This window comes from Perognathus longimembris, chromosome 6, assembly GCF_023159225.1.
Source record: "Perognathus longimembris pacificus isolate PPM17 chromosome 6, ASM2315922v1, whole genome shotgun sequence".
NCBI classification, from domain to species: domain Eukaryota; kingdom Metazoa; phylum Chordata; class Mammalia; order Rodentia; family Heteromyidae; genus Perognathus; species Perognathus longimembris.
In genome coordinates, this window is record NC_063166.1 from 25,082,712 (window position 1) to 25,096,281 (window position 13,570).

The window sequence follows — 13,570 nt, forward strand, 5'->3', positions numbered from 1 at the left end:
ATCTCAAACATAATCAGCTCAAAATGGGGCTAAAAACACATTTAGCAGTAAAGTGCCTGCCTAGCAATCATGAGGCTCTCAGTTCAAGCCCACATATTGTTACAACAAAGGGCAATACATGCTTCATCACTTTCCTAAATGAGAGGAGACACCTGTAACTTGAGCCCATATGGCCTAGTCCCAGAAGAGTGCTATAATGGAAGAAAACTCAGGCTGTGCAAATGAATATCATGGAAAAGAAATCATCCCAATTTTATTCCAGTCCACCCCACCCCCCACTGAAGAGAATCCATTTTACAAGCAATTGCAATGTTTCTTAGAGTTGCTTGGCTTTTGTTGGTTGGCTTCAATTGTATCCCCAGTCTCAGGAGTTCCTTGTTTATCATATACCACAAAATACAAGCCCTTCCTCTCTGCTCTAACTCTCCACTTCCCATTTTATCCCTTTATTTCAAAGGGGCTTTAATATCTTTTGAGAAGTTCTTTCTCCTCAACTCTAGGCTCTCAGTTCCCCTATTTCTGTGGCCCTACTATGTTGGGATCTGGCCCCTAGGCTTGCCGCCCCTCCCCAAAGCCCTGGGGGAATGCGGAAGCAAGCTGCCCTCTCTGGGGCTGCCCTCTCTGGGTCCGCCCCTGCACCCAGCCCCCAACCCAGCCTAGCCAGCCCGGGGGCCCTGGCTCGGAGCTCTCGAGTGAGGATAGCTCATGGGGGTCAGGTGATACCTTTCAGCCTATCGGAATCCTGGCCAACCCCCTTCCCTCGGAATCATCTCCCGTTGTCCTTGTCTCAATAAAGTTAGTTCGCTCTAAGAAGCTAACCCCGAGACATGCGTACGTCTGACGTCATCTATTGATAAGGAGGCGGGCACACATTCTTGGCCAGGCCTCGTGCACGGCAGGTCGGTGCTGACTCCCCCGCTTCACCCTAGCTTCATCTGCGGGTCGGGTGACTAAGGGAGAGGGCGTGAAAGGGAGTGTAGAAAGAAGAGTACCTGAGCCCAACACTACTACATCACAAGGATATCAAATCCATTCTGAGAGAAATACCAGATATTTATTTGGGGAGAATGAGAGTTGGCAGACAAAGGAGTTTTAATTAAAGTGAAAATTTACAGACTTTATCTTGTCAGCAGAGGAGAATGGTAGGAAAGCCTATCAACATTCCATACTGATACCTTTCATGCCATAATAGATGCAAAGAACATAGCATAAGATCTGGCACAAAGCAAAATCTCCATATTTGTTACCCCTCTTCCATTCCAGAGATCTATTGCTATGTAACAAACTGTCAAAACGAAATGGCTTCAAACAGCAATGATCATTATCCCTTACAGTTCTGTGGTTGACTGAGCTTGGCTGGGCCAATTCTCACTTGAGGGTGTGGGGTGACCATCAGATAGCAGCTGGAGTCATCTGACAGCTCAGCTGCACTGTCTGGCACTTCAGCTGGGGCAGGCAGAATGCCTGGAGGCCAGCCAGAGAGCTCTCTCCATATGGTCTCTCTGAGTGGCTGGACTGGGCTTCCTCCAAGTATGGCAGTCTCAGGGTGGCTAGCCTTCTTGTAGACCAGAACCTGGCTTCCTCAACGTGAGTGTTTCTAGACATCCTGAAGCATGAGGGTCCTCCTTATGAAATAGCCTGAGATGTGTACATAGAAATCTGTGTTGTAAGTTGAAGTCAAGCTATCAATCCAGCCCAGATTTCAGTGGAAGACTCTCTAGAGACATGAAGACCACAATACCACAATAACTGAGGGGTTTTTCAAGTTATAACTTGAATCTGGGATGTCCCTTAAAGGCCTATGTGTAAAAGACTTGTGGTACTAATGGGGTTGGTGGGACCTTTATGGGCTGGAGCTGAATGGAAGGGGATTATCCTTAGGGGCCATACTCTTGAAGGACCCCTTCCTCTTTGCCTCATTGTTTTCCTACCCCAAGAGATAAGCCATGAAGATGTAAGCCCCCTTAATCTGCTACCAGCTTCTGCCATGATGTTCTGCCTAGCCACATACCCACAGCAACACTGCTGAGCAACCATGGACTGAAACCATGAGCCCAAGTGAACCTTTTCTCTTTTTAAGTTGATTATCTCAGGTATTTTGTCACAGTGACAGAAAGCTGCCTTAACACAGTTGCTAACTTTTGAGGACAACCTATTACACAGCCCACTTAACTCACTCCAAAACATTTTCTATTTTAGAAATCTAGACATGTTTTGTTACACTTCATAGTTAGTTATGCTCCCTCCTGGGCCTAAAGTTTTTTGATCCACTATATTATAGGAATTCAACCAGTGACAGATTCATTTGGCAAATAAGTATACCCAAAGATTAGCTAACAACCGCAATAAAGTCTGCTAGATGAACTTGAAGAAACATGGCTGGCTAGAAACAAGTGGAAGGTGGAATAAAGTGTTTCCAAGATGAGTGAGAGAGAGGGAACATCATCAACATCACCATTTGCAGGAAAAGAGTAAACCAGTCTTCATGTGTTCATTAAATGTTTAGAAATGAAGCCGCCGAGGCTGAGGGAAATGACTGAAATGGTAGAGCACCTGCGCAGCATGTGTGAGGCCCTGGGTTCAATCCTCAGTGCTGTGGGAAACACTATAGATTTTGAGAATAAAAGAGTAAAATGAAGAGCTCTTCCCTGCAGTTGGCATTCGTGCAACAGCAATATTCTAATTTGTGAAATAAGGGGATTTTCATTCATCCCTAACATAGTATTTTGACTCTAACTCCTAAAAACCATAATGCTGTCGCACAATGAGAATGAAGGAGGATATTCTTAGCAGAGGATCACAATGGATCAATAGCTATGTGCATATGACCATATAAAATAACGCTTATTGACGTGAACTCCAAGAAATGGAAACAAGAGTTCTTTTTTGTTGTTGTACTGTTTGCAGTTATTTCTTTTTTCTTTTTCCTTTGGTTTATTCCCTGTTGTCACTGTTTTTGGTTTCTGTACCCTTTGTCTTGTATATAAGTTTATCTGATTTGGGGAAGGGTAGGGGATTCACAGAAATGGTGGGACAAAGGGTGAACCAGTTTAACACTGATACTCACTAGAGACTATGTTGGAAATGAACTTTACACCTTGGGGGTAGGGAGCTGGGGGGGGAGAAAATGAGGGAGGGAGTAACACTGTTCAAAAAAAGAAATGTACTCATTACCTTACTTATATAACTGCAGCCCTGTTGCATATAGCCTTTACAATAAAATTTAAATTAAAAAAGACATGAAGCTGTTAAGAAGCATGGCAGTTTCCTAAATAGCAACCTCCATGCTGAGAGAACAAATGTATCACATTTAGTACCAAAAAGGGTCCACATTTGCTATTAGATTAGTTAAGGTTGTATACTGTTTAAAGACTAATTGGCTACTAACAGTGGAATTCTCCAGAGTCTTTTATTCTAGTCAAATGAATACATAAGCTAAAGCCTTCCACTCAAGCTGTGTCCTTCACATACTGTCTGAAAATGAATAACTTAAATTTACTGCTGGGAAAAACAGAAGTCATAGAATTAAAATATCAGTAGGTGGCAATACCCTACATCTTTAAAAGTCTAAGCCAAACCCAGGCACTAGTGGCTTATACCTATAATCCTGGCTACTCAGGAGGCTGAGATCTGAGGATCACAGTTCAAAGCCAGCCTAGGTTAGAAACGTCTGTGAGACTCTAATCTCCAGTTAACCAGAAAACTGGAAGTGGAGTTGTGGCTCAAGCTAGCCTTGAGCAAAATTGCTCGGGGACAGCACCCAGGTCCTGAGTTCAAACCCCACAACTGACAAAAGGGAGAAAAAGAGTCTGAGCCAGGTGCTAGTGGCTCATGCCTATAATCCTAGCTATTTAGGAAGTTGAGATCCCAGGATTGAGGTTCAAAGCCAGCCCAACAAGGGATGTCCATGAGACTCTTATTCCCAAAAGTCTGTAAGTAGAGCTCTGGCTCCTGGTAGAGTGCTAGCCTTGAGTGGTAAAGCTAAGGGACAGTGCCCAGTCCCTAAGTACAAGCCCCAGTACTGGTGTGCGCATGTGCACATACACACACACAAACAAGCATACACACACACACACAGACTTATTCTCTGATTATGCCATTAAATCTAAATGATAAAACCTACAATTAAAAGTCATCATAAGAAATTCTATTGTAACGCCTGTTTCTTTAAATAAATTTGAATGTGTGTATAAGAGAGGATTTCAATTTCATGAAAAATTAAACAAGAATTTGTAGTGCTATTTTAAAACCACTGGAAATTAAGATCTCATTTCAACAGGATATATTTGGCATAAATCACTGAAGTCTCACATTTCTAGCAGAAGTTGATAAAGTGCATCACATTGGGTTTGCTTGACAGGAAGTCTATTATTAGTATTTGTTTCTGTTTCCAAAAATAAGCCCCCAACTCCAACTGCATCTGGTCATACTTCTAAGGGAAAAATTGCTAATAAAAAATAATGTTAAGGGAACTTAATGCTCCACTGAAGTTCTATGCCATGTACATTAATATGGATTAATGCTGATTAGGAAGTGCACACAAGTGTCTGGAAGCTGCCCGGATGGTGGTGGTGAAGCTGAACAAGGATGAGGTGAGGGGAATCCATTTTTTTTTTTTACATCAGTGGATTTCTGATGTGAAACTACAGCTGATGTGATTCTTAGCTTCCATCCCTGTGTCAGCCCTTAACGATTTGGGGGCAAAGGACAGGAAACTTTACCAAAGGTTAAACTTAGTAATGGTGTGAAAAAGTTGAAACCCCTCCCACTCAGAACACATGTCAAGGTTAATCAAAACACATCTGTCTCAAAGGCAAAAAGAATATGAAGAAATGTCAGGAACGTGGGGGTAAGAAGAACAACATTTCAAAGGCTGGATCTGATCCTTGGCTGAATTCCATTTGGCCTTAGGGATGAGCTCCAGATCTCATTTGATTTAAGGCTCCAACGGTGGAAATGGAATAAAAGATTACAAACCTTTAATGGTGATATTCTATATTAAATGATGTAAAAACTAGCTTATAGTTTCCCATGAGTAAAGTGTGTGTGTGTGTGTGTGTGTGTGTGTGTGTGTGTGTGTACACGTGTGCATCCTGATCCTGGGCCTCAAACTAAGGGCCCAGACACTGTCCCTGAGCTTTCTTCTTCTTCTTCTTCTTTTTTTTTTTTTTTTGGCCAGTCCTGGGCCTTGGACTCAGGGCCTGAGCACTGTCCCTGGCTTCTTTTTGCTCCAGGCTAGCACTCTGCCACTTGAGCCACAGCGCCACTTCTGGCCATTTTCTGTATATGTGGTGCTGGGGAATTGAACCCAGGGCCTCATGTATACGAGGCAAGCACTCTTGCCACTAGGCCATATTCCCAGCGCCCCTGAGCTTTCTTGACAAGGGTAGTTAGTGCTCTACTGCTTGAGCCACACATCCATGTCAGGCTTTTTTTCTGGTCAATTAGAGATAAAGAGTCTCAAGGACTTTCCTGCCCAAGCTGGTTTTGTACCTTGATCCTCAGATCTCAGCTTCCTGAATAGCAAGGATGACAGATATGAGCCAGCAGGGGATGATGAAGCTTTTTTTTTTTTTAAGAAAATATTGACTGGGACCCATGCTTCCCAGACTGTATCCTGGTTTCTGAAGCCCTGCTTCCACGAGGCTGTGCTCCAAGCCAGTATATCCTGTCCCTAACTAGCTTGTTATTCATCGTTATTCATCCCTATTCATCCCTATTGCATCCCTAGCTCATCTCTCATTGAATGGCTTTTCTCCCTTCTTAGAGGCTCTTCTTCCATAATAAAGTCAAGAACTCAAAGACTGTCTTGCATTATCTTGGCCAAACTCAGACACATTAACCAGCTTGTGGCTACAGGATAACTATAGCTATAGTCTTTACTTGCCATTCCATGGTAAAGTCAGTTGTTCCAGCTAAAAATGTCTTCTGGTCCCTGATGTCATCTTTTAGAGATTCGGGGCTCTGTTTATACATACATACTTCCTACTCCCACTCCCAAACCCTTTACTATGTCCAAAGTGGCCCTTACCTACTAGAATTGAAGTTGTGCTATGTGTGGGCCAAGGTGACCATATGAAAATTACCAATGTTGTGCCACATCCTCTCCATTCCCCTCCACCAAAATGAGTTTGCCTTCTGGTCCCCCTAGTCACCTGATCTCAGTGAGAACACCTTCATGTATCTGAGATTGGGCTGTGCCTTCAGGTAGACACACACAGCATGAGGTAGTCTGTATAAGAGCTTTGCTGGCCAAGAGCAATCTCCTGACCACACACAGAGGGGCAGAGTCTATAGCAGTGGTAGAAACCAAGAGACCTAGAGAGGGAAGTGGTTAAGCTGAAGCCATGAGGTAGCAGAAGGGATGTGGCAGAGCAGAGAGCACAAAGAGTAAAAATGAAAGTAGAAACAACTCAAAAGATAAAACTGGAGAAGTACTAAGATAAGAAACAATGAACTTTTTTTCTGAAATAACAGCTTCTAGAGCCAGGATTGGGACTTCCCTTTTCTTAAGGTTCAGGGCTGAGGCCCCTGAAACAAAAGAACAGTGGATTGTAGAAAAGCACACAGATTTTTTGTGTGATATGTGATATATGACATGGAGGATTTTACCAGAAGATGAAAACCCAAGAAACAGGGAAACTTGTATGTATTTCAGTGATTTGGTTTGAATGGTGGACATTCATGGTAAAATGTAAGATAGAAGGAATAGGGTGTAATGGTGATGAAATGGGAGACAACAAGACATGTGTGTTCAGAGTCTTCTTGGAATCCCTGTTATCTTTGGCTCTTAGCTCCTGGGAGTATGTCCTGAACCCCACCAATGACAACAAGAGCCTTTGCATCCTGGCTGAGTCATTTGGATATTCCTCCCTTTGCTATTCTATGTAAATGTCCTTACAAAAAGACCACATTCCCCAAGACTCTCTGAGCACACCTCAACTCCCCAAGGCCTGACAAGGATATCTGGCCTCTTCCTATTCCTGTCTCTTTTGCCTCCACCTCACTCTGTTAACAGTCACCTGCCAACTTAAGCAGCAGGAAATGCCAGGTAGAGGGTACAGGGGCTGATGGTCCCATGCTCCCAGAGCACTAAGCATTATCAGTTAAAAAAGCGATAGAGGCTTTTGGGGAATAAGTTGGGAAAAGTGAAGATGAAGTACAGATGGTGTCCAGTTTGGGATGATTCAGTTTACGATGGTTCAGCTTTGTGATAGTGAAAATGAAAGGGATGTGCCGTCAGTAGAAATTTTGAATTTTGAAATTGGATGTTTCCCCAGGCTAATGAATCAGAGTAAGATCTTCTCCCCTGATGCCGGGCAGTGACAGCAAGTGCAGATCAGGACTTTAAGTCCAGGTGGAAGATCTGTACTCCACAGTGTACATGGTAAGTTCAACAGAACCCATTGTTAGCCGAGTGGGATCAGAACAGCTTCGACTTCCGAAATCAGGGATAGGCCAGGCATAGTGGCTCATGCTTGTGATCCCATCACTTGCGAGTTAGAGATTGGGCAGATAGTGGTTTAAGGCCAGCCTAAGCAAAAACTTAACAAGACCCTATCTTAATCAATAAGCCAGTCATGGTGTCTCAAGCCTGTGATCTCCACTTACTCTGGAGATCCTAGGTTGAAGGATGGTTGTCTGAGGCCAGTTGCAGGGGCTAAGGGGAATGTAAGACCCTACCAAAAAACAACTAGGGTATGAAAGGGTTGGGGTTATGATTCAAAAGGTAGAGCCCCTGCCTAGAAAGGACAAGGTCTAGAGTTAGCTCTAGTACCACCAAAAATAATAATTTAAAAAAACAACAACAACCCAACCCTGTTTCCTTTCCCTGAAGGGCAGCTCAGGTCCTTACATTAGCTCAGCTCTGACATTAGAATTGCCTGGGAGATTTCCACATGGTAGAAGGAAAAGACATTACCTCAGACCAGTTATATCTGATCTTCTGGGGTGTGAACCCAGGCATGGATATTTAAAAATATTTGCCAGGTGATTCCTCAGCCAGGCCTGAGAACTTACAACTATTAGTCATTTTTATTAAAATTGATCAGATACCACTCTGTGGAAAATGACCTATGTGACTTGTGGGCAGGGAGGGGAGAGGGAGCTGGGGGAAAACAAAGGAAGGGATGGCATTGTCCATAAAAATGTATGCTTTGCCTGACTTAGGAAATGGGATATCACTTTCATAATAACAATAAAATTATTTTTTTAAAAAAATGATCCGTTACAAGGACTTGCTATTAGCCCTGGACGACCTCTGGAACTCAAGATCTTTCTTCACCTAGAGTGCTGGGATTATAGCCATGCAGCTTCCTGTTGAACTTTGTACTTGAGGTGAATGCCTTATTTGTCTTGCATTAACCTCAGCTCTGGTTTTTAAGTGAACTTAAGAACAATTAATAAGCAACTTTCATTACTTATTAGATTTTCTAATATGTACTAGGCCTGATAAGAAACAAGGTGTGTGATAGGAAATGACTGGGTGTGTAATTTGAATGGTCAAGAAAAAAACAACAACCTCATAGGATACTATTTAAAGTGAGTCCTGACTGTCACGAAGGAGGCCAGACATAGACAGTTCGGTGAAAAGTTCGTTAAACAAAAAAGTCCTTAAGGTGGGAATGTTCCTGAACTTTCATGGATCGTGAAAAGGCTATTGTGGTTTAAATATGAAGAGTATAATAGGTGAGTAGTGCTCAGCTTGAGTAAAGTTGTCAGAAAGGTTCAAATGTTAGGGCTTTCTCACCTGGGTGGGTGACTTCTGCTTCAAACATACAGGAAGCACTTGAAGAATTTTAAACAGGAGAACAGCATCATCTGATTGGCTTTTTAAATTATTCTCACTGACAGTTTTTTTAAGGATGGATAACAGAATGTAGATAAGGAAGAATTGGGACAACTGGCAGTGATCTAAGATGGTGCCTTGAACAAACACTTTAAAGATTGTTGGTTGGATTTGATTGGTTAATATGGAAGATGAGAAACAAAGAGGAACCAGAGATGACTCAGTGTCTCAACCTGAGCACCTTGGATGTAGTGCCATTTACAGAAGTAGAAAACACTGGAGGTGAGCAGGTTAAGTAAGAACTGAGTATGCAGCTAGGCATGATGGCTCCCACCTGTAATCCAGCCCCTGGGGAGGTTGAGATCTGGTGAACTGAAATCCCAGTCCAGCCCAGGCAGACTGTTTCAGCCAGCATCTCAATCAATGAAAATCTGGGTGTGGTGGATCACACTGATGTAGCAGTGTGAAAATAAAAGGATCATGGTCCAGATCATTGTCACGGGCAGAAAAGGGAGACGCCAGATCAAAAAGTAACCAAAGCAGAAGGGCTAAGGGTGTGGGTCACCAGGTAAGGTCTCAAGTTCAAATATGAAGAAAAGACTGTTTAAAAAGTTGAGTATACAAAGAACCTTTCAACTTTGTGTATGTTGGATTTGCCTGGGGTGTAGGGGTGGGGGTATGGAGTGCAGGATGAAACATCTGATAAATTGCAGGAAAGGGAAGAGGAACAAAAAGTGTGGGCACTGTCATCATTGCCTTGAGAGAAATGATGGCAGTAATTTACTGGATGGAATAACCCAGGGAGAGAGTACGAATGGAAAAGGAGCAGGTCCTGGGGAGGTAATCAGAACTGAAAGGGAAGGCTGAGAGAGGAATGGAGACAGCAGAGACCAGGAAAGCAGGCCTTAATAACTAGGTAAGCTGTACTGAAGAACTTCATTGAGAACCACTAAGAGGTAGGGGAAAGACCAGGGCTGGGGTGTGAACACCTGTCCAAATGTGTCACACTACCTGGGTTCAGTCCTTAGCAAATCCCTCCCCCCCCCCAAATTAACAAACGGTTTTGGGCACAAGGAGGTTACTAATGACTGGCAAAAGACCTTAGCCAGGGCCCAAAGCTTGATGGAGGTTAATGAGAGCAGAAAGGATGTTGAGGCAATTGATTAGTGTGCGAACCAGCAATCAGTTGTTTAATGACGAGAAGACCGGGGCTTGGGGCGGACGACCCCGAAGTCAGAGTCCGGAAGATGAGACCAGATCCTGGGACCCCCAACTCCCCAAAATGACTTCTTACGGGCACGGCGCAAAGATGATCCAGCTCTGTCCCAACCTGACAACTGCAAGGCTCTAGCTAGAAGAGCGTTCGACTTCAATCACCCTTCCACGAAGCCACCTGTAAAAAGGAAAACCCGAGAAGGCCCGGCGGCGGCTAGGGAAGACTCACGCTCGGCTCGCACCGGGGCCGTGAGCACGGCCTGCCCATTCCCGCAGCCCAGAGTGTTCCACGGCGCATGCGCGGGGCGGGCGCGGGGCGGGCGCGCGGCGGGGGCGGGGCCGGGGCGAGGGCGCGCGGCCGGCTGGCGCGGGTGGCAACGCGGAAGACGAGGGGGTTGCGGGCCAAGGGCCGAGCCGGGGGGCGGGGCCGGCCGCGGAGCTGCGGGGGTGGTGACAGGTGCGGGGCCCAGCCGGCCTGCAGCCCGGTGGGGCGGTACCGGCCGGCCGCGGCAGCTGAGGAGCGGAGGCGCGGCGGCGGCGGCGGCGGCGATGCTGGAGACGCTGCGGGAGCGGCTGCTGAGCGTGCAGCAGGATTTCACCTCCGGGTGGGTACGCGGGGGTCGGCGGGGGAGCCGGGCTGTCCCCGTGACGGCCTCCTTCGGCCCGCCGCGGGGGAACGAACTTGCCCGCGCGTCCCGAGGCGCACGGTGGAAACTTGGGTCGGGGACGGGGGCAGGAGTGGGGGTTCGGGCCGGTGGCGGGGTGCGCCGGGGCGGGAGGACCTCCCCTAACAGCCCTCCCACAGCAAAGGCCCGCGGGGGGCGCTAGTCCTGGGAATGGCGGGCGCGCCTCCCCGCTCGCTTTCCCCACGGGACGCTGGCTCCGCGCCCCCTCGTCACTTCCAACTCCCCGGACCCCCTGCCCGCTTGGCCTAGGAGCTTCCCGGATCCTCGCGGGGGCTCCGGGCACCCCACCCGGAGCGCCGCCGTCCGCGGCCTAACCCGCCCTGCGCTCCACCTTTGCCCCAGTGAAGGAATTGGGCCAGAGGAGCCGCAACTGTAGCAACAGTGTTCTGTACCTCGTGCCCGGGACGAAACTTCGGAGGCCCGAGCAGCCCCTCCCCAGCCCCGTGTGTCACTCAAACCACACGAAGTCTGGGATGAAGTTGTGCAAGGTCCTCAGGAGATTGCACCGCACGCCGACTGCCCAGGCATCCAGGCGCCGCCGCTCAACACTGCGTCGTCCTGCGAGTTACTCCACCCTCGCTCTCTTGCCTCATTTTACTGCTTGTGTGGCTGTGGAAGAGGGACGATGGTGCTCACTTCGTAGAATTGCCACGATTTTGTAAAAACCCTCAACCGGGCCATGTCGCTATCACTGCTACTTACTGCTTAATTCAAATTTTTCCATACCTTGAGAAAAAGTGTCACCTTTATATCAAGGCTCTCCCACCTTTTACTTACACGTCCTTTCAGAGAGTATGTTGAATATCAGGTGATCTTAGTTATATTGTGTTAAATTATGAATTGGGAGGATGTCCGCTTTCAACTTTATCTCATGGAACATCTAAACATGTTTCTACTGTTACTGAAAAGGAGCTGGGAAATACTTGCCCTATAGAGCACTTTTGATTATTTCAGTTCATGGTTCTTAATATTAATTATGGGTGCCTAAGGACTCCACTAATGATAGTCATTGGGGCTCACATTTTCTTCTCCTTGTTAATTTAGGAAACGTATGTAACTTTGTTCTTGAGCATAAATTTAAAACTGGTGTTACACTGGCCAAGTAGCTTGAGAAGAGCCATAGATAAGATCCATCCGGGTACACTCCTGTTACTAGGCTTGAGGAATCATTGATGAGACAGCCTCCACATTGTTGATTGCTGTAAGTGTAGGTCACCTGGTTGCCTCAGAAACTCTTGTTCCTGATCTTGCTTAAAATGTTTGTGTAATCCTAGCTACTTGGGAGGCTGAGATCTAAGGATCACTGTGGTAAGCAAGCTCAGGCAGTGACTTTTATCTCCAATTAACCACAGGAAAACCAGAAGTAGTGCTAAAGCTCAAAATAGTAGAATGCTAGCCTTGAGAGAGAAAAGCTCAGGGACAGCGCCCAGGCCCTGAGCTCAAGCCCCATAACCCACCAAAAAAAAAAAAAAAAAAGTTTCTTGCTTAAAATGTAGATTTTGGATTACCAAAGTTTATGCCATCCCCTAGGAGATCTGGATAATCCTAAAGGTTTATAGGGTTTAGAGAGAAGGGCCCAGAGGCTCTGGTTAGAACCTCTCCCAAACTGATGCCATAGTGGGGGCCAGTTTAGAATTAGATATCCTGCTGGATGTGATGGCTCATATCTGTGTTCCCAGGCCTTAGAATACTTAGGAAGGTGAAAGCAGAAGTGAAAGTGAGCCAGCCTGGGCAACATAGCAAAACCCTGCCCCCCCCCCAATATGCTGATTAGACTGTATTCCAAGTTGGCTTCTTTGTGCAGGTCATTTGGCTAACAAACCACCAGACTGTCCATGTACACCATTGGCCTGTTTCCTGGCAGGGAAAACTCACAAGTTATGTTTGCCAGCTAACCAGCTGCCCTAACCTCCGATCACTTTCTTTTGGTCCTCGATTTCCTGCACAATTCTCAAGGAGAAATCAGAACATAAAAACTGCTTAGTCCATTTTAGTAAACTCTTCCATAGTCAACTTGAATTCTACCTATTTTAAATGTTTGAATGCTATTACTTTCTGAGAAAAAGATGAAATTCAACAGAGAATACATATGTCTATTAAAGAAGACGCTGAAGGATTCAGATGAAAGAGAGAGGCCAGTTGCCTCCAAAATTGAAATTGGATCTGACATTCCTATAGGAGCCATAGAAGTAGACAGGTTTTGAGCAGTCAGGGAAGCTGCCTTCTAAAATAATTTTCCGTGTCCAGTGATCAGGTTGCTCCAGACAATCAATGGGTGGCCTCATAGTTTTCTAAACTATAGCATGGCTAGTGTCAATCCTGTAGCTCTCCAGAGTATCATACACTTTAGCATTTAATTTTCAGAAAATTTATATAAGTGGAGCTTAAGGCTTGAGACAGTTTTTTAGTGAAACAGGACTACCTCAGTTTCATAAAAGTGTCATGTAAGTGTTTAAGACATGTCCAGCGAACATTCGGAGTTAACACTGCAGCTTGTAGTCATGTTTTTTAAAAGGCAGGGTAGAAAGTACTGATGGCTTAGAGACACTAAATATTTATAGACTTGTGGGCTTTTTTTGTTTTGTTTTGGGGTGCTAGGGGTGGAACCCAGGGCCTCACATATGCTAAGCAAGTGCTGTACCATTGAGCTGCTGCATCTTCATATCCTTGTGGCCTGTTTTGTAAATTTTTAGTCATACCAACACTGAGCCAACTAATACTGTGATTCTGTCACTTTTCTTCCTGTCCTAAGTGAGTGGTGGGCCAGCCCAAAGACCCCAGAGCTAAAAGACATTAGTTCTCTGCCTCATATGGAGGTTTGCCACCCCTTCCCCCACTGAGTTCTCATTTGATTTCACTCAGTCAAAATCCTTGCAGCCTT

The 13,570-nt window shown here is 45.6% G+C and overlaps 1 protein-coding gene across 1 annotated transcript in view; it reads left to right on the top strand.

Annotated features, from left to right (window-relative positions):
* Positions 1 to 10,515: 10,515 nt before the first annotated feature.
* Positions 10,516 to 13,570, top strand: part of Dtnbp1 (dystrobrevin binding protein 1) — an 86,401-nt gene continuing 83,346 nt past the window's right edge. The window contains exon 1 of the mRNA XM_048348439.1: positions 10,516 to 10,608. Within this exon, the coding sequence (XP_048204396.1) occupies positions 10,553 to 10,608 (56 nt within the window). The 5' untranslated portion in view covers positions 10,516 to 10,552. The remainder of the gene's footprint in view (positions 10,609 to 13,570) is intronic.